At 57.0% G+C, this 26,780-nt stretch overlaps 1 protein-coding gene across 4 annotated transcripts in view; it reads left to right on the top strand.

Annotated features, from left to right (window-relative positions):
* PRKAG2 (protein kinase AMP-activated non-catalytic subunit gamma 2) overlaps positions 1 to 26,780 on the top strand; it is a 196,515-nt gene that overhangs the window by 99,657 nt on the left and 70,078 nt on the right. For all 4 annotated transcript variants that reach the window (XM_084897527.1, XM_084897526.1, XM_084897529.1 and 1 more), the window contains one exon: positions 16,270 to 16,484. In XM_084897527.1, coding sequence (XP_084753653.1) covers positions 16,270 to 16,484 — 215 coding nt within the window. The remainder of the gene's footprint in view (positions 1 to 16,269; positions 16,485 to 26,780) is intronic.

The following is a 26,780-nucleotide window of genomic DNA, read 5'->3' as shown; positions in this document are numbered from 1 at the left end:
CTCAGCCAGACGCGCAGAGGGCAGGGCCCGCGCCTTGTCTGTGCACAAAGAGGCTGTGGCAGGTGAGCCAGAGGGAGGGGCTGCGCCTGCAGGCGGCAGCAGTGGGACCAGAGGCCTGGGGAGCCCCTGCCTGGGCGCCGGCGGCGGCTCCGGCCCTTCCCAGCAGAGGACTGGTCGGCTCCGGGACGGCGATGGGCTGGCTCCTTCCTCACTTTCCCCCAGGCTGCCCCTGCCCTCCCTTCTGCCACCCGGCTTGACCCATCGGAGAGGGGGCTTTGCCCAGCCCTGCCCACCCCTGGCTCTCTAACCGTTTTTGAAAGTTTGACAGTGACAGTTGGCAGGTTGGGGGGGGCTTCTTGTGACGTTTCGTAAGTGATGCCCTCGGGGGACCCAGGCCTGCAGAGCTGAGCACTGCGCCTTGCGGGGGGCCTCGCTCTGTCTCCTCTCCCACCTGCTCCCGGCCAGCAGAGCAGCCACTTGCGACGTCCGTGATGAGGTCCCTCTGTGCCAGGCTGCGTTGCCACACGTGGCGGTGGGAGGCCCAGACGGGCTGTGGTTTTCTCTGAGCGTCGTTAGCCATGGCCGAGGCTCAGAGCCCCGCTCTGACGGGGAGGGATGGGAGCAGGGAAGGAGGAGGCCTCTGAAGAGCTGGGGCCGGGGTACACAGAGTGGGGTCCACTTTTTCCACCAGACGAACTGCAGGGATGAGCACTGGGCAGGCAGTGCCTGCTGTTCCGGCGTGTTTGCCTGGGACTGGGGCCACCTGGGCGGAACACGCAGGTGAGCGGGCAGGTGCCCTGCACACCAGGCGCGGGGCCAGGCCGGCGCTGGCGTACAGCCCTGCCCGGCCCCATGACCAGGCGCTGAGGTTCCCCGCTGTCTGGTGGAGGCAGCCTCGCAGGAGGGGGTTAGGATGGCTGCCCGGAGGCCGGAGGAGAAGGGAGCGACCCTGGTGGCAATGGGCCTGGGAGGTTGTTGTAAACTCCCTGCAGAGCACGGGGAGGGGCGGGCTGTGCCCACCAAGGCCCGCTCAGCCGGGCACAGCGTCCGGCTCAGCCAGCACCCAGGAGCCGGCGAGCTCCCGGACGGAACCCGCAGTGGGCGGGTCCCAGGCGCAGGGCCTGTCCCCTCCCAGGAATCCGGGCGGAGGCAGCGGCCGCAGCCCCCCGGGGGTTGGTAGGTGTTTGCCCGGTTGGTAGGTGTTTGCGAGGAAGGAAGGCTGAAGAGAAGGTGGAGGTGACCGACGGTGCTGCTGACTCCTGTCAGGGGAGCAGGCTGAGGGAGACGGCGAGCAGGTGACTGCTGTCATTTACACAACACAGCCACCGGGCTGTGCCGGCCCAGGCGCGGGACCTCGCCGGGCGTCATGTAAATGTCACATTACCCTTGGCAAGCTCTCGACAGCAGTCGGAAACTTGGCTCCGGGAAGGCAAGGAATGTGCGACACCTCCCGGCTCCCCCCACCCACCCCCCTGAAGCCTGGTGACCCGCTCAGCCTCCTGTGCCCTCGGCTGGCCTCCCACCCCCCACCCCCACCCCGCGCCCGGGAGAGGGGCAGGCCGTGGCACCGGCTGAGAGGGATGGGTGCTGGCCAAGGGGGACAAAGGGTGTCCCCAGGAGTCTGAGTGGCCTGGGCACCAAACCCTGGCTCCTCTTGGCCGGCGGCTGCAGGGAGCAGGGGAGGAGAGGCAGCCGGGCGAAGCGGGAGGGAACTGTGGAAGGAAGCTGTCGCCCAGCCATAGGAGGGAGTATTGTTCGGCCTTAAAAGGGAATGGATTCCGACACACGCCGCAGTGTGGATGGACCTTGAGGGCGTTATGCCAAGTGAAAGGAGACCGACACAAAAGGACAGACACTGTGACTCCGCTTCTGTGAGGTCCCGGCTGTCAGATTCCGGAGGCTGGGCTGCGGGGTGCCAGGAGCCGGGAGGGGGAACGGGAGCTCCGCTTTGGAGAGATGAGACGTTCTGGACAGGATGGTGGTGTGGGTGTACAGAGTGCCGCTGAGCTGTGCACTTAGCGTGGAGAAGAGGGTCACATGTATGTTCTGTGCGGCTTCCCGCTTTGGGAGCCGAGGTTCCCCTGTCCTGGCGGAGGCAGCCACGCAGGAGCTCAGAGCACCAGGCAAAACACCGTACATTGCCCCGGTGCTGTGCGATAGGGAGAGCACTGCCCGTGCATGGCATCGACCCTCCGCTGCTGGCCCAGCTTCCCGGGCAAAACGGGCAAAGGAGCCCCAGGGAGGAAGCCAGTCAGAAGGCGGGTCTTCCCTCTCAGAAGCCACTTGCGGGGCCTCACCCTTGCCCCTTTGCCCTGGAACCCCGGGTGCCCTGGCCTCTGCCCTGCCGCTGGGCAGCTGGACGTGGGGGGGGGGGGCTCTGTGTGTGCTCAGACCCACCCCAGGCCCCGTGGGAGGCTCCCTGACGGGCCCAAGGCCATGGTCGGGTGAGTCTCTCTGCAGGGACCTCCTCCCCTTTTCCCGGCCTGACTTTTAAGCTCCTGGCACATCTCTCCCTTTCCTCGGGGTGGGAGGGCACAGGCTGCCTGAGCCTCAGGCCCGCGGAGCCAAGACCTCACTCCTGTTCCCGGCTCAGCAGTGCTGGCTCCCGGCGGGCTCCTGAGATGACCTCTGGGCCTGAGGGCGGGGAAGCCAGCTGCTATTTTTGTTAAGCAGGTCGAGAGCCCAGAGCGAGGAGGAGGAGACTCAGGCCCGGCCCTCATGCTCACGGCCGGGAAACATGGTGCTAGGCTGGTTAGCCAGGCCACACAGGCAGCCCAGACTCGCTTAGAGCACTCTGCAAAGTCAGGGCTATTGGCACAGAGTTTACAGACGGTAAAATCACCCATGTTAGCATTCGTTTTGACAAACATATTTATCATCCCCCCAAAGTGTAATTCCTTCCTGCTCTTTCATAGTCAGCCTTGGCAACCTATGGCTTTCCTGTCCCCGGACATCGGCTTTTCTGAAAATGTCATGTAAATGGACAAATGTCGCGCTCAGCCTTGGGGTCTGGCTTCTTGCCCTGAGCACAAAGCCTTTGAGATTCCCACCTGGGCTGTTGCATCTGAGCTTCTTTCCCCGTCACTGCTGAGCAGCTCTCTCCTGGACAGACGTTTGCTCATTAACTCACCAGCCCATGGACGTTGGGCCACGTCCAGTTTGGTGGCATCTATTAACGAAGCCACTGTAAACATTTGCAGCAGGCTTCCTGGGAAGATTCGTTTCCTTCCTCCAGTGGGCGGCATTGCCAGGAAATGCATGTCTAACTTCAGAGGGAACAGTAAAACATGGCCAAACCTGCTGTTCCCTTTTGCACTTTCATCAGCAATGTATGAGAGTTCGGCGCTCCGCATCTCGTCGGCACTTGGTATTGTCAGTTTCTGACATTTTAGCTGGTCTAACAGGTGGGTGTGGTATCTCATTATGGTTTAATTTGCATTTCCCTCATAACACGTGGAGCGTCTTCTCATGTATTGCCATCGGCACACCCTCTCTGGCGAAATATCCATTTCATCTTCTGTCCACTTGTCTTATTGAATTACTTGTTCTCTCATTCCCGAGTTTTTAAAAGTGCTGATATATTCTGGAGATGAGTGCTTTGTCACATATGTGTTTTGCAACTATTTTCTCACCATCACTTGTCACTTTTCATTTTCTTAACAGTATCTTTTGAAGGCCTTAGTTTTGATGAAATTCAATTTTTCCATTTGTGCTTCTGTGGACGGTGCTTGCTGAGCACTTCGTTGGACAAAGCGTGTGCCTCACACGCACGGCACCGGGGCCCTGGCGGGGAGTGTGTGCCTGGCCCCTGCCCGGCCGGGGAGGCTCGGTGCCGCCGTCGCACAGAGGAGGCGGGACGAGGAGCACAGAGGCGGCTGCAGCGTGCTGTAACGTTATACATAGCTCTGCGTGTGCCGGGCGCGGGCCGCGGGAATAATTAGCTGAAGAAACCGGAGCAGGTTTATGAAAGACGGAGTTAGCCAAGGGTAAATGCCGAAGGTGTGGGGTGAATCAGAGGCAAACAGGAGGAACCCCGCTCTCCCAGCACTGCATTCCGAGGGCGTTGCTCACACTCGGTTCTGGAAACCCAGGGCGGGAGCCCAGAGGGAAAATTACATTCCACGGAGGCGGAGGGTGCTGTGTACTACTGAGTCCGGGGCAACCCCCCCCCCCCCCCCCCGTGCTTCTCCCAGCGACGCCCCTCCTCGATGTCACAGAGGGGAACTGCTGCTGGGACTGGCTGCAGCAGGTGGCCAAGGGGATTCGGCGACAGCAGCGTGCCATGTGGGAGGCAGGGTTATCACAGAGCCTGTGAGGTATTTGGGGGGTGGGGCCCTTCAAACCCTAAAATTATGCTAATGGGGCTGTCTTCCCCCTGCACATAAAACACTCAGGCAGAGGAGGTCACTGTAGGTCAGAGGCTGAAGGAAGGGGTTCTGAGCTCCCCAGAAAGATTCCTCTGGCAGAGCTGTCGCCTCTCCCACAGCACCGGGAGGCGTCCGGGTCTGAAGCTGTCATCCCGCATGTCCCTCCGGGGGCGGGGAGGAGAGCGGCCCAGGCGCACGGGCGCCGGGGCAGAGGCCAGCTCGGCGCCTTCCTGGCCCCGGGCCGCCCTGGCATCGCTGCACCCCGTCCCGTCTCCCAGCACCTCACACCCAGAGGCGGGTGATGTCAGGTGATGTGTTGAGTCAACAGACCCACGGGAGAGCCCTGGTCGGAGGCCCGTGGCAGCTGGCTGTGGCCGGCACCTGGGAAGGGAATGCGGGCCTGGCTGCCAGCCACCACCTGGCCTGCAGGGCCCGGCCGCGGCCCCAGCCCCGCCTCCTCCTCCGGTTCCCAGGGTGGAGGTGTGGACACTGTGCTCCCGGGCCCATTCGGGGTGGGCGGGTGGGGGGGGATAGGAATCTGAGGGCCAGAGACTGCACATGGGAAAGGCCCAGGGCACAGCGGGGAACCGGAGGCCCAGCCCTTCCTGCAGGTGGCAGGCTCCATCGGCAAGATTCTCGGGGCTCAGGTCGCCCACATCGGGAAGCAAAGAAAAAGCCACGGGGTGACATCACCTCTCAGGAAGCGCCCCCGGACCTCCTGGGAGCAGGCCCAGGGCGGCGGGCCCGGCCTTCCCTCCTCAGCACGCGGCCCCCCGCAGGCTCCGTGCTCCTCTGGACCCTCCACATGGATACGGCCGTGGTGGAAGCGGCTCCGTGTGAGGCTGCAGCCTGTGGGAGGGAGCACGATGAGGAGGCTCTTAAAACCTGAGTTGAAACTGCCCTGAGGTTGTTTCAGAGAGAGAGAGAGAGAGAGAGAGAGAGAGAGAGAGAATGAGAGAGTAGTTTGTGTATGCACGCATCCTTCATGGAGCTCACCCGGTTATCAAAGGGTCTTGGGACCCACAGACATCGACGGGTCACATCCTTCCCCGTTTCCGGGGGATCCCCAGTGGCAGGATAATATGCAGGTGATGGGCCCGGAATTCCGGGAGGGGCTGAGGCAGAGCGGTGAAGAGGGGGCCCAGCACGGAGATCCGCAGTCTTGGCCCGCCCACCTCAGCAGGTGAATCACAGCCTCCCTCAGACAGAGCCGCGACGGCCTGACAGCGCCGCCCGTGGCACCGGACAGGCCGGCTCTGCAGGAACGGTCTGCCGAGCGACGCGGTGCTAAACCGGCACCACGGGGCACCAGCTTGGGAGACTTGCTCGAACTCGCATAGAAACCTGGTCCTGACCCAAGGGTGTGGATGAGCCGGGTAGGGCCCGGGGGTGGAGGGGGTGGGAGTGGGGGCTCTTGCCCAAAATATTCTGGACTCACCTGTGGACAGCTCGACAAACCTTCCCCAGCCCACCGGGCACCTCGGCATGGAACGCTGCCCTCCTAGTGGATCCCTGTGCTGCCCGTGTCCCCACGGGAGATGAGTCACCACACTGACCCTAGTCGCCTGGACTCCTCCTCCTCTGCCAGACCCAGCCATGCCGGGTCATGGCCGTCCACTCCCCTCACCCGGTGCCGCCTGCGGCCAGCGGGACGCCTGCCAGGTCAGGCCAGGGAGAGCCCCAATGCCCCCTCCCCGTGACTTCAGGCCCCTGCTTCCCCCCGGGTGTCCCAGCCACACTCCTGGCTGTGGAGGTGGGTCACCCAGGCCCCGCCTCTGGTCTTGCTGATGCTCTTGGGCCTGACACGCCACCTTTCGGGGGCTGCAGTCTTTCTCTGTAACGTAGGGTTGTGGGTGTGTGTCCACGAAGGTCACTCATGGATCGGAGTCCTTGGCGGGGCCGCCTGGTTCTGCCCCGTTGGGCACATTCACCTGGACGGCTCCAGAGGACACCTGTGGCTTTGTGATCCCACAGAGAGCATCGTGACCAGAGGGGCTGCCTGACAATTTCCCCTTCACCGGAGAACCCTGAGCACGTGGTTCTTCAGAACAGTTTTATGTGAGAAATGGATTGTTCTGGAATATTTCTCTCACAAAGCAACCGAAGGTTGCCCTGCTGCTGTGGCTAAGTGGTTGGAGCATCATCCCATGCACCAGGCCCCGGGTTCCACTCCCCGTCAGGGCATGTGCCCAGGCTGTGGGTTCAGTCCCCAGTGGACTCGTGTAGGAGGCAACCAGTCCATGTTTCACTCTCACATTGATTCTCTCTCTCTCTCTCTCCCTATTCCTATCTCTCTAAAAATCAATTTTTTAAAAATATATTTTATTGATTTTTTTACAGAGAGGAAGGGAGAGGGATAGAGAATTAGAAACATCAATGAGAGAAAAACATCGATCAGCTGCCTTATGCACACCCCCTACTGGGGATGTGCCCGCAACCAAGGTACATGCCCTTGACCGGAATTGAACCGGGGACCATTGAGTCCACAGGCCGACACTCTATCCACTGAGCCAAAGCAGTTAGCACAAAAAATAAATTTAAAAATATATATATATTTTTAAAAAAGAAGCCACTGAAGGCTTTTCCTCTCCTCCCGAAGGATTGTCTCTAAGCTTCAACATACAAAGCCGTCCGAAACTGGTTTGGCTGAGTGGAAAGAGCGTTGGTCTGTGGACTGAAAGGTCCCAGGTTCGCTTCCGGTCAAGGCATGTACCTTGGTTGTGGGCACATCCCCAGTGGGGGGTGTGCAAGAGGCAGCTGATCGATGATTCTCTCTATCAATGTTTCTAACTCTCTATCCCTCTCTCTTCCTCTCTGTGAAAAATCAATAAAATATATTTAAAAAAGAAAAATTGTACCTATTGTTGTTGCCAGGTTGGCAACAATATAATAAAAATAAGTAAATTTTAAAAAACATACAAAGCTCTTACCATCAGCTCTAGTGAGGAACAAGGTCACAATGGGGTCCCTGAAGCAGAGCCCAGGACCCAGACAGGCAGGGGGAGGGCTCTTCCTGAGACCAGGGTCCCCCAGAGGCTGGTCCCCGCTGCGGGGACTGATGGAAAGTGAGCCCCACCGAGGTCTGTTGCTTCCTTGCACAGACCCGTCTGCGTACCAGAGCCAGCCCCGAATGGCCGGACTCAGAAAGCCCATAAAAACGGTGTTTTTCCTGGATTCCTTCCAGAAGACGGGGGCCTTAAAAAAATGTCCGAGGAGAAGCTCAGTTTGTTTGCTTTTATAGCCTTTTTCACCCACGCATTTCCATCGTGCTGCGACTCCCAAGGTGACTCCCACATCCCCGGCATAGTTGGAATAGTTTGAATCCTGAAAGCTGTGGAGCAGATTGTTCAAGAGTTGCTAAGCAGAACTTGCAGTCCGGAAACCTTACTCCAGCCAATACACGGATTGAGAGTCAGCTCTGGTACGGCCGTTGCCAATGCTGATGGGTTGTAACACCATCTAGACCAGCCCTGAGTCAGGTGACAAGAGACTCCACCCCTGAGAGTGAGGGGTCCTTGTGGGGTGGAGCAGGGCGGTGGGGGGGGGGAGGGGGGGGAGGAGCAGGACAATATCCAATATCTTTCCAGAGATGGGCAATCTTTTGGAAACCAAGTCTCCAGGCAGCAGGGACTCGTGGCGTCTTTGTGAACCCTGGTGTCCAGGGACCAGGCCTCACGCAGGGAGGAGCAGCAGCTAGCCAGGCACAGGGAAAGCTGTGACAGAAGGTTACAGACTGAAACAGCAAATTAGTCCTTGAGAAAAGGCATCCTTAGCAAAACAGTGTGTGGTGGGCAGTTCCATCGTGTTTCTGGTATTGCCTGCGATTTTCTTTCCCTTCTTTATATGTATACTAGAGGCCCGGTGCACTAAATTCATGCATGGGTAGGGTCCCTAGGCCTGGCCAGTGATCAGGGCCGATCAGAGCCTTCTGGCTTCCTTCATTCCGCGCCCTGATGGTCAGTGCATGTCATAGCGAGCAATCAAACTTCCCGTCTCCTGGTCGAACTCCCAAAGGGACAATTTGCATATTAATTTTTATGGATATATAGATAGATAATTTATTGGGATGACTTTGGTCAACATGAACATATAGGTTTTAGGTGCGGGTTTCTATGTTACAAGGTCTGTATGTTGCACCGTGTATCCACCACCCCAAGTCAATTCTTCTCCTGTCTCCTTATATTAGGACCCCTTCTCCCCACACCCCCTTCCCTCTGGCAGCCACCAACCACACTGCTGTTTGCATTCACACATTTCAGGTTTATATCCCACATGTGAGTGAAATCATATGGTTCTTAGCTTTTTCTCACTGACTTATTTCACTCAGCATAACGTTCTCAAGATCCATCCATGCTGTTTCAAGTGGCACTATTTCATCCTTTCTTAAGGCTGAGTAGTATCCCATCGTATTTATGTACCACATCTTCTTTATCCAGTCCTCTTTCGGGGGATGCTTTGGTTGTCTCCGTGTCTTGGCCACTGTGGATAATACAGCAATGAACATAGGGGTGCATATATCTTTGCAAATACGTGATTTTGAGGTTTTAGAGCGGATACCCAGGAGAGGAATTGCTGGGTCATATGATAGCTCTATCCTCAATTGTTTGAGGAATGGCCAGACTGCTTTCTATTGTGGCTGTACCAGTCTACATTCCCACAGCCTCTCCAGCATTTGTTATTGCTTATCTTGTTGATAATGGCCACTCTCACTGGTGTGAGGTGGTAGCTCATTGGAGTTCTGATTTGCATTTCCCTGATTGCCAGTGAGGTTGAACATCTTTTCATGTACCTATTGGCTGTTCATGTCTTCTTGGGAGAGGTGTGTTTTCATGTCCTCTCCCACTTTTTGATTGTGCTGTTAGTTTGTTTGGTGTTGGGTTTTATGAGTTCTTTATATGTTTTGGAAATTAAACCTTTGTTGGAGCTTCTGCTTGCAAATATCATCTCCCATTTGGTCAGCTGCCTGCTTGTTTTGTTGTCATTTTATTTTGCTGTGCAGAAGCTTTTCAGTTTGTAGTACCATTCATTTATTTTTGTCTTCACTTGCCTTTGGCATCAAGTTAAAAAATGTTCTCTATGACCAAGGTCTCTAAGTTTGGTACCTATGTATTCTTTTATATAACTTATTACTTCAGATCTTATATTTAGGTCTTTGATCCATTTTGAATTAATTTGTGCACATGGAGGCAAACTGTAATCCAGATTCATTCATTTGCATGTGGCTTCCCAGTTTTCCCAGCACCACTTATTGAAGAGACTATCTTTACTCCATTGTATGTTTCTGGCTCTTTTGTCGAGAATTATCTGTCTATATACATGTGGTTTTATAGCTGGGCTGTCTATTCTGTTCCATGGATCTGCGTGTCTGTTTCTCTGCCAATACCATGCTGTTTTGATTATTGTAGTTCTGTAGTATAATCTGAAGTCAGGTAGTGTGATACCTTCAGCTTCGCTCTTTTTTCTCAGCTTTGCTTTGGGTATCTGGGGTCTTCTTTGTTTCCATACAAATCTGATGATTTTTCATTCTATTTCTTTAAAAAATGATATTGGATTTTGATGGGGATTACATTAAATTTGTATGTTGCTTTGGGTAATATGGCCATTTTAACTGTAGGTCTCTCTTTGCCACATGGCTCCTTGGCAGCAGGATCTCTGCTCCTCCTTGACTGTGCGTTTTTGTTTGGCCCACCTGCCTGTGCCACCATCCCCTCTGACCCTTTGCACCATTCCTCCCAAGTTAGGAACAGCACAAGCCCCCTGGGTCCTTGACCAGCATTTGTTTTTAAAACTGCATATAAGCAAACCCCTCATTCTGTCAACTGAAAAGGTGCTTTTCTATACTTGTGCCTCTTGGAACAATGGTTTACAAGGGCATTTTGAAATCAGAAACAAAATGAACTTTTCCTCCTTTCTTGTTGTTTTAGACCATGTGCAGGGACAAGGCTGGCACTGCCCAGTGGGGTGTAGGGAGAGGAGGAATGTGTGTATGTGCACCCCACAGGGCCCTCTGGTCTACCTGGCTCATGTCACCAAGGCCAGGGGTTGGCGACACCTCAGGCCACAGCTCACATCCCTCCACTGCTCCCTCTTCTCCCTGCCGCACCCTCCCCTTCTCTCCAGACGCAGCTCGTGCCAGCACAGCCTGTGAAATCACCGGCTCCTGGCTCCCTGGTGTCTGGGGCCACTTGCCTGGTGTCTTGTGTGGCTGCCAGGAGCTGGTTCTGCTCCCGCACTGAGCCCATTCACTCGGCCTGGCTGCTGCCCATGAAGAACCAAAGGCATTGTCCCTCTCAGAGGCGACAGCCGTCCTGAACAACGTCTTTAGGAACCAGAGAGAGGGAAAGCCTTCCCAGGAGAGCACAGCGGGGAACCTGTCCGTTCTGGGGCCCATCGGGAAGGCCCCTCGGTGGGGAGATCTGCTTCCTTAGCCTGGAGAGGAGGCAGGCCTCCCCGTGTCTCTGGGAGTTTCCCGCCCGCCAGCCTGAACTCCAGTGTCCCGACTCCACACTGAATCTTCAGCCAGGATTAGACACGGATAATCTGAGGTCTGGTAGCGATTAGAGACTGAGGATAAGGCTTCTCTCTTCTCTGGGCGCCTCCTGCCTGGGCGACCTGCACTTGACTCTACACTTGGCCATGTCACCTTCCCGGCTGATGCTGGAGAGAAGCACCCCCACCCCTGGGGAGGCCATCCTGCCAGCCCAGCCCCCGTGGCGGGAAGCCCACCCTCTCCTCCCTGCACCCATCATACCCGCAAGGGTGGTGTGCAGTCTGTGTGCTTTCTCTGGGCCATGTCCGTGTTTAATCCTGGCTAACGGACTTGGCATGGGGAGTCAGGACACTTGAGTTCCGGTGTGACCTCTGCCATTTATCCCCTGAATGACCTGGATGAGTCACCTCTCCAGCCCCCCATTTCCGCATCCGAAAAGTGGTGTAAACCTGCCGCCCCTCCCCTGCAGCGGCTCCCAGGGGCCCGTGGAGCAGCGTGTGAGACCTGGCACACCGCAGGGCGCTCCGCAGAGGCTGTTAGTGCCGGAGCCACCCTCTGAGGCTGTTCAGGTAGCGGTGACGAGGGGGCGTGGTTTTGGTTCCGGAAGGTTCTTCCCCTGTACCTAAACACCACACTCCTGATTCACAGGTCATTTACCTTGTCCCTCCCTCACGCTCCCCTCCCCTGCGGCCACAAAGGCCGCCCGCTCTGGGAGGGGAGCGGAGAGGAGGCAGGGCAGCGGAGAGGAGGCAGGGCGGCCGGGGCGGCCGGGAGCATCTTCTGAGCTTGGAAAGGTGTCAGGGAGAGAGGTTCAGAGGGCGGCGAGGAATCCTCGGTAACAGCCTGTTCCCTCCCCCGAGGAAAACCCGCTTGTCCTCTCCGCAGCCGCGCCCAGCGAGGTTCTGTCCGGGCTGCGCTCTGAGCGCCCAGCTTCTCTGTGTCCTCAGCCGGTCTCGTTGGGGTCGGGATCCTGGCAGCACTGCCTGGGGACTGAGGGGAGCCGGAGGAGGAGCCTCTGGGGTGGGCAGGCTGGCCGCTGAGCCCAGGTCTGTAACTGTTTGCACTTGAGATGTTGGTGTTCTGCTGCTATGAGTGGTCCCTGCAGGATGCTGGGGGGGGGGGGGGGGGGGTGCTGTCACGGAGCAGGAGGGAGCCTGTCCTGGGAGCAGGCGCTCTGTGCACAGGAAGCCCGGACCCCACCCTCCAAGCCCTTGGTCTCCTCCGGAGACAGAGCAACGGGAGCAGGGCGCTGGGCCTGGCAGGGCAGCAAGCTCCTGCTTCCTCCCGGTCAGCCAGCCTCTTGCTCAGAAGCAGAATGGCAGCCTGCACACAGATAGCATAGAAGTTGAAAAGCAGAAAAGGGCCTGTGACAGAAGTCTCTCCTGCCGGCTGCTCTGAGTCTGGTGACAGTGCTTCCAGATCCTTCCAGAGACACTTGGGGCGCATGCAGATGGGTTGGGTGTGTGTGTGTGTGTGTGTGTGATTCCCTTTTTAGAAACTAGAAGCGGTATCGTTCCATACAAATGGCGTGCGGTGTGCTTTTTTCACTCCCGCTCTCGCAGAGATGAAAGGACTGAGGGGCTTGCATGCCCGGTCTAAACGCGCTGTGGGTGTGGCTGAGCCGGCGCGGTGAGCTCTCCCCGTGGCCGGGCACCCTGCCTCCGGGTGCTCTCCCCATCGACGGGCACCCTGCCTCCGGGTGCTCTCCCCATCGACGGGCACCCTGCCTCCGGGTGCTCTCCCCATCGACGGGCAGCCTGCCTCCGGGTGCTCTCCCCATTGACGGGCACCCTGCCTCCGGGTGCTCTCCCCATCGACGGGCAGCCTGCCTCCGGGTGCTCTCCCCATTGACGGGCACCCTGCCTCCGGGTGCTCTCCCCATCGACGGGCACCCTGCCTCCGGGTGCTCTCCCCGTGGCCGGGCACCCTGCTCTCCGGAGCGCTGTTTGGCAGCCCACAGCTCCGTCTGCAGACGGGACAGAGCGGAATGGCGAGGAATGCATGCGTTGGTGGTTCCTGTCCATCTTGCCAGAATGCCTCCGCAGAGCTGCGGATTTCCTCTGGGCCCGGGTCACCCTTCACGGGTGGTCTGAGCCAGAAAGCGAGGTCACTGGCCCAGAGGAGGGCTGGTTCGGATTGTGCCTCAAGTTAGGTCAGACCTGGGTGCTCTTTGCCGTCACCACGGGGTGCCAGCACTCAGGGGGCAGCCCCTGAACATGAAGAACCAAGGCCCCCAGAGGGCTCTGTCCTCGAGGCTCCTGCAGGCTGTTAGGATGTGGTTACCCCTGAACTGCCAGCATCCCAGCCTGCTCTATTCCGTCCTCCTTAGGGTCTCCAGCCCGCCCCCACCCTCCGGAATGCCGAGCAGCCCCCAGGAAAGCCTGTGTCCAGGGGCCAGAGCGAGAGTTAGGAGCGTGAACCATAACATTTTCTACTGGATGTGGCGCTGGGAACTAGCTCGTCCTGGCATCACCGACAGCAGCCGGGCTGGTGCCCCTGTGAGGACTCGGCCACTGGAAGAATCACTGATGGACCCACACACACACACACACACACACACACACACACACACACACCGGGAGCCTGAGGCCAGGGAGGTGCGCGGGCCCCACAGACACCAGCACAGCAGAGCCTTCTGGTCCGCAGACACCGCTCTGGCAGCCGGCCACGCTCTGAGCCAGGCTGGCATCTGCGTTCCCTCCCTTCTCTGGCGTCGCTGGGGCGTGTTGGTGCCACGACGCCGGGGCCTGGCCAGAGGAGGGCTGGGCCGGGCCAGGGGCCTCCGTGCCGTCCTGCCTGCTGGACGCCGGTCCCCTGAGGCGCTGCTAGGCCATCAGCTTCTTCCTGCTCTTGGTCCTCACGCTCCCCCCTCCCCCTTTCCCCCTCCCATTCCCCCTTCCACACACACACACACACACACACACCCGCCTCACCTCAGGCAGCCCTTGCTTCTCAAGACCTTTGGGGGCGAACCTCTGTGCCCAAAGCACCGGGCTCTGCGGGGAGGCCCTCCGGTTCGGAAGGTCGGAGACCCGCAGACGCCTGTGTGGAGCGTCCGGTGTCCGCTGCACCCGCCGCCAGCTTGAACTTGGGGCGGAGGCTCCGGGTGTGACCTCGCGGGACGGGGCTCCTGGGAAAGGCACCCCCTTTCACTGGTTACTTCCGAAATGGCCCCCCTGGAAACGCAGCCCACACTCTGGGCACCGGAGGGAAAGGAGACCGGAACGAAGCCTGAGCCTTCTCTCCCCCCCCTCCTCCCCCGCCTCCCTCCGGCCTTTGCCCCCGGCTGCCAGCCTCCCCCCTCCCCCCTCCCCCAGGGCAGGCGGGACCGGAGCGCACACCCTGCACGGTTGGGGTTGGGGTTGGGGTTGGACGCCTCCGGTGATGGCTGGCCCCCCACAGGCGGAGCTCCGGGGACTCGGAGAGGGAGGCTCAGGGCCGAGGTCAGGAGTGGATGCAGCAGCGCCCGAGTGGAGGCCCGGGGGGGTGAGGACGAGCACAGGAGGGGACAGCGCCGAGGGCCTGGACGGGTCTGGAGTGTGGCGCGGGTGGCACGGCGAAGGAGACGGGCTGAGGCCTCGCGGCTGACCGGTCTGACCAGCTCTAGGTCGGAAGCAGCAGTGGTAGCCTTGGCCGTGTCCGGGGCATCTTTGCTTTTACTCATGTGACTTATATAGTCTGACTAACACATTTAAAATAAAATGTTCATCCAGTTACCTAGGAGATGTGAGAGACCAGACCCAAATCCCGATGGTTTCTCTTGAGAACAAGGGGGTATCAGGAAGCAGTCCTGCGTGACCGTGTGCTGGCCTTACCCCAGCAGCGTGGGCTCTCCGGGTGCGGGAGCTGGACTCGGAGGCCCGGGCCCGCAGGCGCCCTCCTCGGAGCCGCGGGGTCGAGTCCTTCCTGCCTCTCCCCGCTCCTGGCGGCTTGTGGATCCCTCACCCCCGGGTCTGCCTCTGGCGCCGCCGCCTTCTCTGCTGTGGGACTCTGGGTCCTCTTCTCACCCACCTCCTCCAGTCTGACCTCACCTTACCTTGATGGCGTCTGCAGAGACGCTGTTTCCAAGTAAGGTCCCATTCGCAGGGACCGGGAGTTGGGGCGTCAGCCTGTCTCTTTAGGGGACACAGTTCAGACCAGAACACTGATCTTACACAGCACCAGCTCCAATTCATGCTGAGCCCCGGCTGCACAGGCCCCATCCCAGGGGACAGCCCACTCCTGGCGCGTTCACAGCCCCGTCTCCCGCTGCGTCCTCCTGGCCCCTGGCCCTGACCCGTCGCTCTGCAAGGCCGGGTCCCCTGCTGCCTCCTCCCTGAAGTCCCCCAGCACCTCGTCGTGAATCCTCACCTGCGGACTCGGGGACAGGTTCCTGCTGTGTCCCGTGTGGTCCTTAGCGTCTGTTGGCATTGACCTTTGTCCCTGTCCAATACCTGGTGACTTCCCGCGTCTTATCCTGGCACCCGCTCTGGGGGAGGACAGGGCTCCGGGGGGGGGACAGGGCTCCGGGGGGGGGACAGGGCTCCGGAGGGAGGACAGGGCTCCGGGGGAGGACAGGGCTCCGGAGGGAGGACAGGGCTCCGGAGGGGGGACAGGGCTCCGGAGGGGGGACAGGGCTCCGGAGGGGGGACAGGGCTCCGGGGGGAGGACAGGGCTCCGGAGGGAGGACAGGGCTCCGGGGGAGGACAGGGCTCCGGAGGGAGGACAGGGCTCCGGAGGGAGGACAGGGCTCCGGAGGGGGGACAGGGCTCCGGAGGGGGGACAGGGCTCCGGAGGGGGGACAGGGCTCCGGAGGGGGGACAGGGCTCCGGGGGGAGGACAGGGCTCCGGAGGGGGGACAGGGCTCCGGAGGGGGGACAGGGCTCCGGGGGGGGGACAGGGCTCCGGAGGGGGGACAGGGCTCCGGGGGGGGGACAGGGCTGCGGAGGGGGGACAGGGCTCCGGAGGGAGGACAGGGCTCCTGAGGGGGGGCAGGGCTCCGGAGGGGGGACAAGCTCCTGCGGTGTTGGACTAAAGGGGAGAAAACAGCCTCCGACGACGACGTGTGTCCTAGAAAACTTCCACCGAGGCCACTCTGATCGGCAAGTGCCCCGAGGCAGGGCCGCCAGGACTCCAGCTGGGTGAAGGGTTTCTTAGAGTTTGAGCCCGCGGTTTGCACAGGCCGGCCCCAGAAGTCAGTGTAACCTCCTCATTCTTGCCTCTTGAGATCTGGGCTCTTGGAAGTGGAGGAGCTCACTCTGCTCTACCCCCCACCCACCCACCTCCACCTCCACCCCCACCCCCACCCCCACCCCCACCCCCACCCCCACCCCCACCCTCACCCCCACCCCCACCCCCACCCCCACCCCCACCCCCACCCTCACCCCCACCCCCACCCCCAGACCTCTAACAGCCCCTGTGGTTTCTCCCCAGCTTCCGGCCTCTCCTCCTCGCCATCGACGCCCACCCAGGTGGCCAAGCAGCACTCCTTCCCCCTCGAGTCCTACAAGCAGGAGCCTGAGCGACTGGAGAACCGCATCTATGCCTCGTCCTCCCCGGCGGACACGGGCCAGCGCTTCTGCCTGGCCTCCCACAGCCCGGCCCGGCCCCCCGCGGCCTCCCCCGCTCACTGCGCTCCCTCCAGAACCGTAAGTCGGGGCGCGGCCTGCCTGGGAGGCGGGGCCAGGCTGAGGGTGCCCCCCGAAGCCAGGGTGCGGCTCCAGGCAGGTGGGGTATGGATCAGGAAGCACAGGCAGCGAGGAAAGGCGGGTGGAAGGCCCGTGATAAGTGGTAACACCTGGGACATGGCCGGAAACAGCTCTTTGTCCCGCCACTTCTTAAAAAAAAACACATTTTGTTTGCATTTAGCTTGAATGGGAGACTAAGGTGACACATTACAGGCCAAGCAGAAAGCAAACAAACACACAGCTTTTTTAAGTGGGAATTTGCTCTAGAGTTTTCTGATGTTGGAGCGGGGGCCTGCCTGGTGGGGGAGCAGTGCCCCTGTTCCTAACTTCCGAGGAGGAGGGCGAGGCTTCGCGGAGGAGCCCTGCACCCCACACGCCCTGCACACGGGCTCGGGGACCCCGTCCCTCTGGCCTGCCCGGTCCGCGTTCCGCACGCAGATGCTCTGCGTTCGGTCTGTGCTCGGCGAGGACGTAAACCTCCCGTAAGATGAATCTGTGCAGACAGCCCTGGTGCGGTTGTCTTCCTCTCCTGGGGCTGGTGGGACCTGGAGGCAGAGCTGGGGGCCTGATGGCAGCAGGAGGCCTGCTCGGCTCTGGACGCTGCCGGCCTGGCATCCAGGTGCTGGTGGGACAGGCCCTCCGAGGTCTCCGGGGCTCGAGGTCTCTCCAGCTCCCGTGGCCCCAGGCTCTTCTCGGTTGGCAGCAGCATCACTCCGCCCTCTGCTCCCTCCCACGTGGCTTCTTCCCTCCTTGTCTGTCTGTCTTTGTCCGGATTTTCCTCTTCTTATAAGGACATCAGTCATATTGGACCAGGGCCCAGCCTGACCCAGTATGACCTCATGGTAACTTGCTGACATCTCAATGCCTGACTTCCAAGTGCAGTCACGGTCACAGGTGATGGAGGTTAGGACTTCCCCATGGATGCGGATGTGTGTGTGTGTGTGTGTGTGTGTGTGTGTGTGTGTGTGAGGCCCGTCCGGAACAGCTATCTGTGGGAGAAAGGAGATGTGCCGTCGTGCAGAGGACATCCTGTGACTCCTGTCCCTCGTGGCTGCTTCACGAGCTCTGTGCTCTGCAGGGAATCGTGTGTTTTAGGTGCGGAGGGAAAAGGCGAGCATTGCTCCCGGCTTCTAGGGCTGCAGCCTTGCGGGCAGGATGCGGCTGGGAGAGGTAGGGAAAGGCAGAGGTACGTTGGTGAGTAAGTAGGGAAGCAGACAGTCTAGTCGTCCCTGCAGGAGGGGAAGTCAAATCTGCTCAGGGCGGTGGAGGCTCCCGGGCAGAGGTGCCCGCTGAGCTGGGCCTGAGTGCCTGGTCAGCTTTCAGGAAGGGACAGGTAGGGAGCCTTGTAGGGAAAAGTGAGCCACGACGTGGGGCAGGAATGAGTGGGACGTGTAGTAGAGAGCTCTCATTTCGTCATTTATTTTCTCAGCAAATTCTTAGGAAGCTCCTGGGATGTGCCTGAAACAGGGCGATGGGTGACAAGGTGAGCCACCTCACCAGGCGGGGACGGAGCCCGTTGTGTTCGCTCCATTAACAGCACAGTGGCCATTGGAGGGATCCGAGAGACAGCCAGTCCCTCAGCGGCCGGGAGGAGCCTTCGTCCACTCGGGAGGCTCAGGCCGGTGACTGTGCCGGAGACCCGACAGGACCCGCGTGAGACAGCCAGTCCCTCAGCGGCCGGGAGGAGCCTTCGTCCACTCGGGAGGCTCAGGCCGGTGACTATGCCGGATGACTGACAGGACCCGCGTGGTGGTTATGGGAGGGGCCCCGGCCGAGTCCCTGAGCGGAGGAGCCGCCCGCAGCGGCAGGACGTGGCTGCTCCTCCTCAGGGGGCGCAGTAACCAGCCTGCGTTTTAGGGTGATCCCTCCGGGCTGGGCGCGGAGCCAGATTGGGTTTGGGTGCCTCCAGAGCTCAGGTGAGACGCAGCGGGAAAGGAGGCAGGTCGGGGGCGGCTGGAGCGGGAAGAAGTGGACTGGAGTCGGAAGGACAGAGCTGTCTCAGAGGCTGCCTGGAAGGGACTTGGAAGGTGGTGATTGGTTCATTGCAGAGGAAAGAGCGCCGAAGCAAAGGAGGGTCCCTGAGGTCTTACCTTGGGAGACCGGATGGGTGTCTTGCATTTTCTGGTGTAGGGAAGAGAACAGGAAGAGGAATGGGCTGTCTGTGTGCATATGTGATGTGCATGTCTGTATGTGTGTGTGTGTGTAGGTGGTTGTGGTACAATAAGGTGTCTGGGACACTCAAGAGAGGTGTTCAAAGAGCAATTGGCTGTGTGCATCTGGAGCTAATTATTTTTTAAAATATATTTGTATTGATTTCAGAGAGGAAGGGAGAGAGGGAGATACAAACATCAATGATGAGAGAGAATCATTGATTGGCTGCCTCCTGCATACCTCCCACTGGGGATGGAGCCCGAAACCCAGGCATGTGCCCCTGACTGGAACCAAACATGGGAACCTTCAGTCCGCAGGCCGACGCTCTATCCACTGAGCCACACCAGCCAGGGCTGGAGCTAATTATTAACATTTGAACGTCATCAGACAGTGGTCATTTATGCCATCATAGCAGATGAAGTAATGCAGAGGAATGTGTGGCAGGGGAAAGAAAGCCAGGAAAATGTATACATTCAAGGGAGAAACAAAGGACAAGGATTCTGGGTTACCGGGAAAGCAGGCAAACACAGCATCCTGGAAGCAAGGGGAGTGCATTTCCTTGTGCTTTGAGCCTCTGGAGAGTGTGCTGACACTGACTGAGCGGCCTGGTCAGAGCCCCACACCAGCCGGCTGGACCGCCCACGAATTCCTTACCCATAGGAACCACAGACGACGCTTATGTGCCCGCAAGAGCTGCCATACAGATTACCACGGCTGGGTGTTTACTGCTCCCGGTCCTGGAGGCTGGCAGTCCAAGACCAAGGTGCTGGTGGGGTTGGTTTCTCCTGCGGCCTCTCTCCTGGGCTGCAGGGGGCCACCTCATCGCTGTATCCTCACCATCTTTCCACCATGACACACATCCCTGGTGTCTCCTCCTCCTCCCATAAGGACACCATCTTATTGGCTGAAGGCCCCACCCTCATGACCTTATTTAACCTTAGTAACGTCTTCAGAGGCCCTGTCTCCAAATATAATCACATTGGGGGTTACAGCTTCAACATACAAATTTGGAGGAAGGACACAATTTAGCCCAGAACAGATTATAAATTTTTGTTGTTATCTTAAGCCACTGAGTAAGGAGTGATTTGTTATGTATCAAAAAAATAACTAACTCTTGCCTTGGCTGGTGTGGCTCTGTTGGTTGAAGTGTCGTCCCATACACCAAAAGGTGGCTGATTTGATTCCCAGTCGGGGCACATCCCCAGGTTGAGGACTTAATCCCCGGGTGGGATGTGTGCAGGAGGCAGCGATCAGTGTTTCTTTCTCTCTGTCTCTCTCTATCTCCCTCTTCCTCTCTCCTTTCCCCTCTCTCAGATCAATTAAAAATAATAACTAGCGCTTGTTTCATCATGTATGTGGGGAGGTGATGGAACTCAATGAATTCATGAACTTTGGTTTTTTTCTTAAACCTGACTTTCTACTGAATCCGTCTCCAAGATCCCTACTCTTCCCAGGATGACTCTTTGGATGGAAATCACTAACCATTTTTTTGAGATTCTTATTTGAAATAATTGCCTTTTTTAAAAATAGGGAAGCACTTTAGAAATCTAAAAATATTTCAAACCACTTGGCATTAAGGAGTAAATGCATGGCTTTGTTCTTATATTCCTGTCTCGCCATTTTAAATATCAAGTCACAACCTAATAAGGCCCGGTGTTAACGCTATCTGCCCAGAAATGGCAAAGTAGCAGTCCCATACTCTGCTGCTCACAGCAGATTAGATATTTTAAAAATAGTTTGGGGGGATTCACACTGGCCCAGGAGTGGGAGCGGCGGGGCTGGTGAGCTGACAGCGGCGAAGACAAGTGCCGCCTGCGTGCTGAGAGACAGGCGGAGGCGCTGCTCTCCTCGCTGTCAGCCGGGAATTATGACGGCATCCTCCCGGTTCCTGCGCTGCCGGAGGATGACTCAGGATCGGGAAGAAGCAGAGCCCAGATCAGAGGCGTCCTTGGCGCAGGGCGTGGCCCGTTGGAGCAGGGGCCTGGGCTTAGGGTCTTGTCTATTCTGTTCCCTGGGGTAGATGAGCTTCAAGGAAAGGAAGTTGGATCTTTCTGCCTCAAGATTTTATTACTTTTGTTAATCCTCACCTGAGGATATTTTTCTCCATTGATTTTAGAGAGAGTGGAAGAGAGAGGGGGAAAAGGAGGGAGGAAGGGAAGGAGGGAGGGAGGGAGGGAGGGGGGGGGAGAGAAAGAGAATTAATGTGAAAGAGACATATCCATTGGTTGCCTCCTACATGCACCACAACCAGGGCTGGGAATTGAACCTGAACCCAGGTACGTGCCCTTGACTGGGAATCAAGCCTGTGACCTTTCAGTGCACAGACTGACACTCTAACCACTGAGAACACCAATCAGGGCTCAAGATTTTTTTTTAACTTGATAAATGCCCTCCCAGGAAATCATTGGTCCAACAGTTTCCCAAGATCTAGTCCTGTGCCCAGCACGGTACTGGGCTCTGGGTACTCAGTGAGAAGGGAGATAATCCCGCCCCCGGGAGAGCCCCAGCAGGAGGGAAGGCCGGCAGGATCAGGACCCTGGAGGTGTCGAGGGGCCCTCCCACCTCCTCACTTCCAGGTCACAGCTCACAGATGGGGATGTGCTTCTAAAGACCTGCAGGCCCCCGGGCCATGTGCTGGGCCTTGCTGGGATAACAGGGACACAGATGTGGGTAAAATGTCCATTTCCAGTGCTGAGTCATTTGCTATCTTGGTTGGTGGAGCCAACACTTTTTGTGGTTGAGTCTGGAATGAGAACAGAGGCCACGTCGGGGTTCATCTTAGAGGAGTCCACCCAGAGGAGCAGCCCTGCCTTGCCTGGGAGAGGCAGAGGTGAAAACGCGGGTGTCCTAGCACTGGGGCAGACACAGGAGCTGACCCGGACAATCTGCTCTGGCCCCTCTCCTGGGAGGAGACCGCACCGGTTACCCTTTCTCCCACTCAGGCTGGTGGTGTGAACGCCATCGCTGATTGTGTAAGAGGCCCCACGTCTGTTCCAGGCACTGATGGTGACTCTGATTCGCTGGGGCCGGGGCCAGCTCGCAGAGCCGCTGAGTGAGTGTGGGATGACGGTGTGGATGGAGAATGCTGACAGCTTTATCAAGATGTGTGGTGTGAAGAGGAGCAGAGGGGGGTCCAGGGGCATTTCTCTTAAAAGATGGGCGGGGTGTGCGCTGATGAAAGGACTTACGAGGTCCTGAACCTTTGACCCCCCTCCACCCACACCTCCATCCCGGAAGGATGGTGTTTACCTCTGGGGACTGTGGTGAGGCTCAAACAAGATAATCTGTGCGGAGTTACCCAAAGGCTCCATAGCCAGCAACACGAATGTCAAGATCGGAATCAAGGCGATGGAGCTCCGAGATCCATGTTCTTGGCATGGTTCCCAGCCACCTCCAGATAAGCCTGCGTGTCTCGGCCTCTCCAGCACACACGTGTCCCCAATGCAGGGGTTGGCCCACTCGGGCCTGGGGGTCAGAATGGCTCACCGTCTGTGATTAGGATTAAAGTGTTATTGATACACGGCCACACTCGTTCATTTCTGCACCCTCTCTGCTCCAACAGCACAGGCGAGTGTTTGCAACAGAGACGGGATGGCCTGCAAATCCAAAAATACTTAATACCTGGCCAGTCCCTGACTCAGCGGTGACATCCAATGAGTTGGTAGGCCATCCCGTGCAGAGTGGCAGAATGAGATGGGGCCCAGAAAGGCAGGAGACAAGCAGCAGGGCTTTGCCCACTGGAGATGTGGAGCAGGGCCCACGGGGAGCCGCAGGGAAGCAGCCAGCAACCCTGTCCCCAGAGGCCCAGGGATTCACTGGCCGTGAAGCTGGCCAAGCGGTAACTGGTCCCCAAGAGAGAGGCCTGGAGGCTGTGTATTGTCCCCACACTCAGAGCTTACCAAGTCCCACCGTCTGCTCTCCGCTGGCTGGAGGACTCAGAGCGATGTAAGTCTCAGGTGGGAAGGCCCTTCTCCCCCTCCACCCCCTGTGTGAGGAGGGGATGGGCATTAGACATAAGCCCGGGGAGGGCATCGCAGACGCCCCCCGCCTGCCCAGGCGACAGCAGAGGAGAGTTGGTCAGACTGGCCTTTCCACAGAGCCGTCGGGCCAGAGGCAGCTAGTGGTTGGAATTCACGGGGAAAGACGAAGCGAGACGCCTAGTAAAGAAAATCCACACGGTCCCTTGAGGGATGACCGAGGGATGAACGAAGGCCACAGAGGGAAGCTCCAGAGGAAGGGGTTCCTGATGAGTGTACTTAAGAGATAAAACAGGCTGAAGCGCAGACCTGGGCCTGTGGGAGGAGTCTGGGTGAGACGGGACAGATGGCAGTGTCCTTACATGAGGAAGGGATTGTAGGCTGGAGACAAATAACACGTTCTCTCTTGCGCACACTTTCTTTGATTCTTTGGGGACATTAGGGACCTCAGGGGCCTGGACATGTAAGCCTGGAGTAGAGAAGCAGAGAGGAGAAAAATTACTCTCTTGGTCCATTTTATTTTTTATATTAATTGAGAGAGACAGACAGACATCGATTTGTTGTTCCACTTTCTTATGCATTCCTTGGTGGTTTCTTGTATGTGCTTTAACCAGGGGTCGAACCTACAACCTTGGATGTCAGGATGATGCTCTAACCAACTGTGCTACCGGGCCAGGTCCTCTTTGTCCATTTTATTGGCCATATATTAAGTCAAAGAAGTCAGGACTCTGAACACATTTACCCATGGCATTGCGAGCACAGGGAAGGAAAAAGCAGGGTTTCCCAAACGAGGACACTTTTGCACCAACACAGTGTGTGAACATGCTTCGGGGGGCGGGGGGGCGGGGGGCGCTGACCACTGGATGGGAAATCATTGTACCACTCGCGCATTCCAGCCAGGCTTGTCTTGATTTGCATTTAGATGGAAATTCTTTAATCTCCAAACCAGGACTGCCCTCACTCACAGCCATTAGAAAAGCATTAACTGGAGCTCGTGCAGTATTGTTGGTACAACAGCGACACAAAACATAAAAGCAGTATTAATGGCATTCCCTTAATGGCTCGGCAGGACGGAGCAGCTGAGACCGTGGAAAAGTTTAGAACACGGCTGCCGGGTGTCTGTCTGAGAGCGGCGTGCATAACCTGTTAATGAGTGACTGCCCCAGGCCCCCGGTTCAAGGGGCTGTGTGGGGTACATGCTTTTCCCACCATTTTGGAGACTTGGCATGGAACCCAAAGCCAACGTTGTTTTGGATCCTGAGCAAGAATGGCATCTGGCCACGTGAGCATGGTTGAGGAAGAGATGTGTTTTATTCAGGAAAGGGGATTGGAAGCAGGTGGCTGTCAGGAAGGACACAGAGGTCACTCACACGGTGCAGTGCCTCTGCCCATTGACAGACCATTGCTTGTAACATGTTCATTCACACGTTGGTAAGCCTATTCAGTTATCTTGGTTTAGCCTGATTAAGTTGCTCCATTTATCTTCTTTGCATTTGATTTTAAAAATTAGATTCATCTGGAGAATTATTTGATCATCTCCCGTAAAATTAGCATTTCTCCGAGACAAAAGCATCCTGGAAATGGGTTACACCACAATGTGAATGCGCTCACTTTTGTGGATCTGTGCACTGAATGGCTAAGAAGGCAGCTTAACCCTGGCCAGTGGCTCAGTTAGCTGGAGCATCATCCCCTGCACCAAAGGCGGCAGGTTCGATTCCCGGTCAGGGCAACCAGGTTGTGTGTTCAATCCCTCGTCCGTCGGAGGCAACCGATGGATGTTTCTCTCTCACATCAATGTTTCTCTCTCTCTCCTCTCTCTCCTCCCTTCCTTTCTCTAAAACCAATCAAATAAAATAATGGAGAGCCTTTTTTTAAAAACCATCTTATAACAGGATGTCCCTCACTGATGTGTTTGGACAATCCTATTTTATAGTGTTTCTGTGTGTGTTATCAACCTAATACTGACTTAGATCAGGTACATTTGATGGCAAATGACTTAGAAAATATCATTTTGAGTCTTAAAATTATCTTCAGTGGATTTGGAGAAGGCAGAGGACAGCAGGCTCCGGGGTCTATCTTTGAGTATAGTTTATCATTCTTCCTTTACAAACAAAAACAAGCACTCAGCACATTGATTTCCTACAGCAAATGCAGGTTCTTTGACTTCCCAACACGGTGCAGCTGTCTCTCCTGCCCGGTTGCCAAGATATGAAATTAGGGACGCAATTAAAACCCATTTAGTTGAGTACTGGCCAGTGTGCTCAGTGGTTAGAGTGTCATCCTGTATACCAAAGGGTCAAAGGTTCGATTCCCGATCAGGGCACATACCCAGGTTTTGGGTTCAACCCTCTGTTAGGGGCATATGTGTGAGGCAACTGATAGATATTTCTCTCTCACATCACTGTTTCTCTCTTCATTTTCATGCCAGCTTTTCACAGGAGATATTATTATCTCCATTTCCAGGTGAAGAATCAAGGGTTAGCCCTGCCACTGTGGCTCAGTGGCTGATCGTCAACCTAGGAGCCAGGAGGTCACGGTTCGATTCTTGGTCAGGACACATGCCCAGGTTGTGGGGCATGCAGAAGGCAGCCGATCAATGATTCTCTCTCATCACTGATGTTTGTCTCTCTCTTTCCCTCTCCTTTCTCTCTGAAATCAATAGAATATATATATATCAGTTGCAGGCTTGATCCCCAGTAGGAGGCATGCAGGATGCAGCGGATCAATGCTGATGCTTTTATATATATATATATATATATATATATATATATATATATATATATATTCTTTAAAGAATCAAGGTTTAGAAAAATGTACTCATCTGCTGGAGCCTTTGACTAGTAAATGGCAGAGACATGATCCGGATGGAGGCCTACCTTTGAGGCCCGTGTTCTTCTTGTTTGCCCCAGGGCAGCCCCCACACCGAGAGGAGCTGTCATGTATGGCACTGGGCCTGAGCGGAGGGCAGTGCTGGGCGCACAGCACTCACGGGCCTGAGGCTCGGAGGCTGACGCCAGGCGCACAGCCCCCAGTGGCCGAGGGGGACTCGGAGGCGGGCCCTCGGGGGCCGGAGCCTGAGCTTGTTCCCACCGCACTGCTGGGTTGCTTAGTTTTTTCTGTGCTCTGTCCACACGTGTTGACTTGAGATCTTAATAAAAGGAAGGGCAGCTGACGACACCCCTGTGAGATCTGTACCCCTGTTGGCTTTGGAATTCCATGATGTTACGTGAGTCAAAGTACTGACCCAACACAATGGAGTCCCTTCCTTTCCTCGGACAGGAACAGGATCGGCTGTTGGCTTTATTCCCGCGTGCTACCCCAGCACTGGCCTCTGCACTCAGACCCTGGCTCCCATCCTGCAGAGCCCTCTGCCGCGGGAAATACACTGTTGGACTGAGATTCTTGCACAGGAAACAGACTGTGGTTTTGCTCACTGTCCTGAAGTGTAGCTTGTGCTATCATCCTTTTTAAATGTTTGGTCATTTCCAGTTTTTCTTGACTCACCAGACAAATGTGTCATTTCTCTGTGGCCACGAGGAACAAAGCTGCTTTAACTTTTCGACTTAACCACCAGCGCAGAGTTGCTGAGGCGGCAGGTTTAGACTGAGTTTTCTGTTGTCACAGCTCATTCACTGACAACACTGCCCACAGAAACATTGGCAGAAAATTAAATTACCTGTTCACTGCCCGGCCGCTGTGACTCAATGGTTGAGTGTCAACCCATGCACCAAGAGGTCACCAGTTCAATTCCCAGTCAGGGCACATGCCCCAGTTGCAGGCTTGGTCCCCATTTGGAGGCATGCAGGATGCAGCCAATCAATGTTGATGTTTTTCTCTCATACATGTTTCTATCTCACTATCCCTCTCTCTCTAAAATCAATTTCTATAAAACATTTTTTTTTTCAGAGAAGAAGGGAGAGCTTGAGATGGATAGAAACATCAATGAGGAGAGAAAATCATTGATCAGCTGCCTTCTGCAAACCCCCTACTCAGGATTGAGCCCGCAACCTGGGCATGTGTCCTGACCGGAAATGGAACTGTGACCTCCTGGTTCATAGGCCGATGCTCAATCACTGAGCCATGCTGGCCAGGCAAAAAAACAAACAAACACATATTTTTAAAAATTTAC

This window comes from Pipistrellus hanaki (assembly GCF_964339955.1).
Source record: "Pipistrellus hanaki genome assembly, chromosome: 10".
NCBI classification, from domain to species: Eukaryota; Metazoa; Chordata; class Mammalia; order Chiroptera; family Vespertilionidae; genus Pipistrellus; species Pipistrellus hanaki.
Note: the sequence above shows the minus strand (reverse complement) of the source record. Positions and strands in the feature narration are given on the sequence as shown.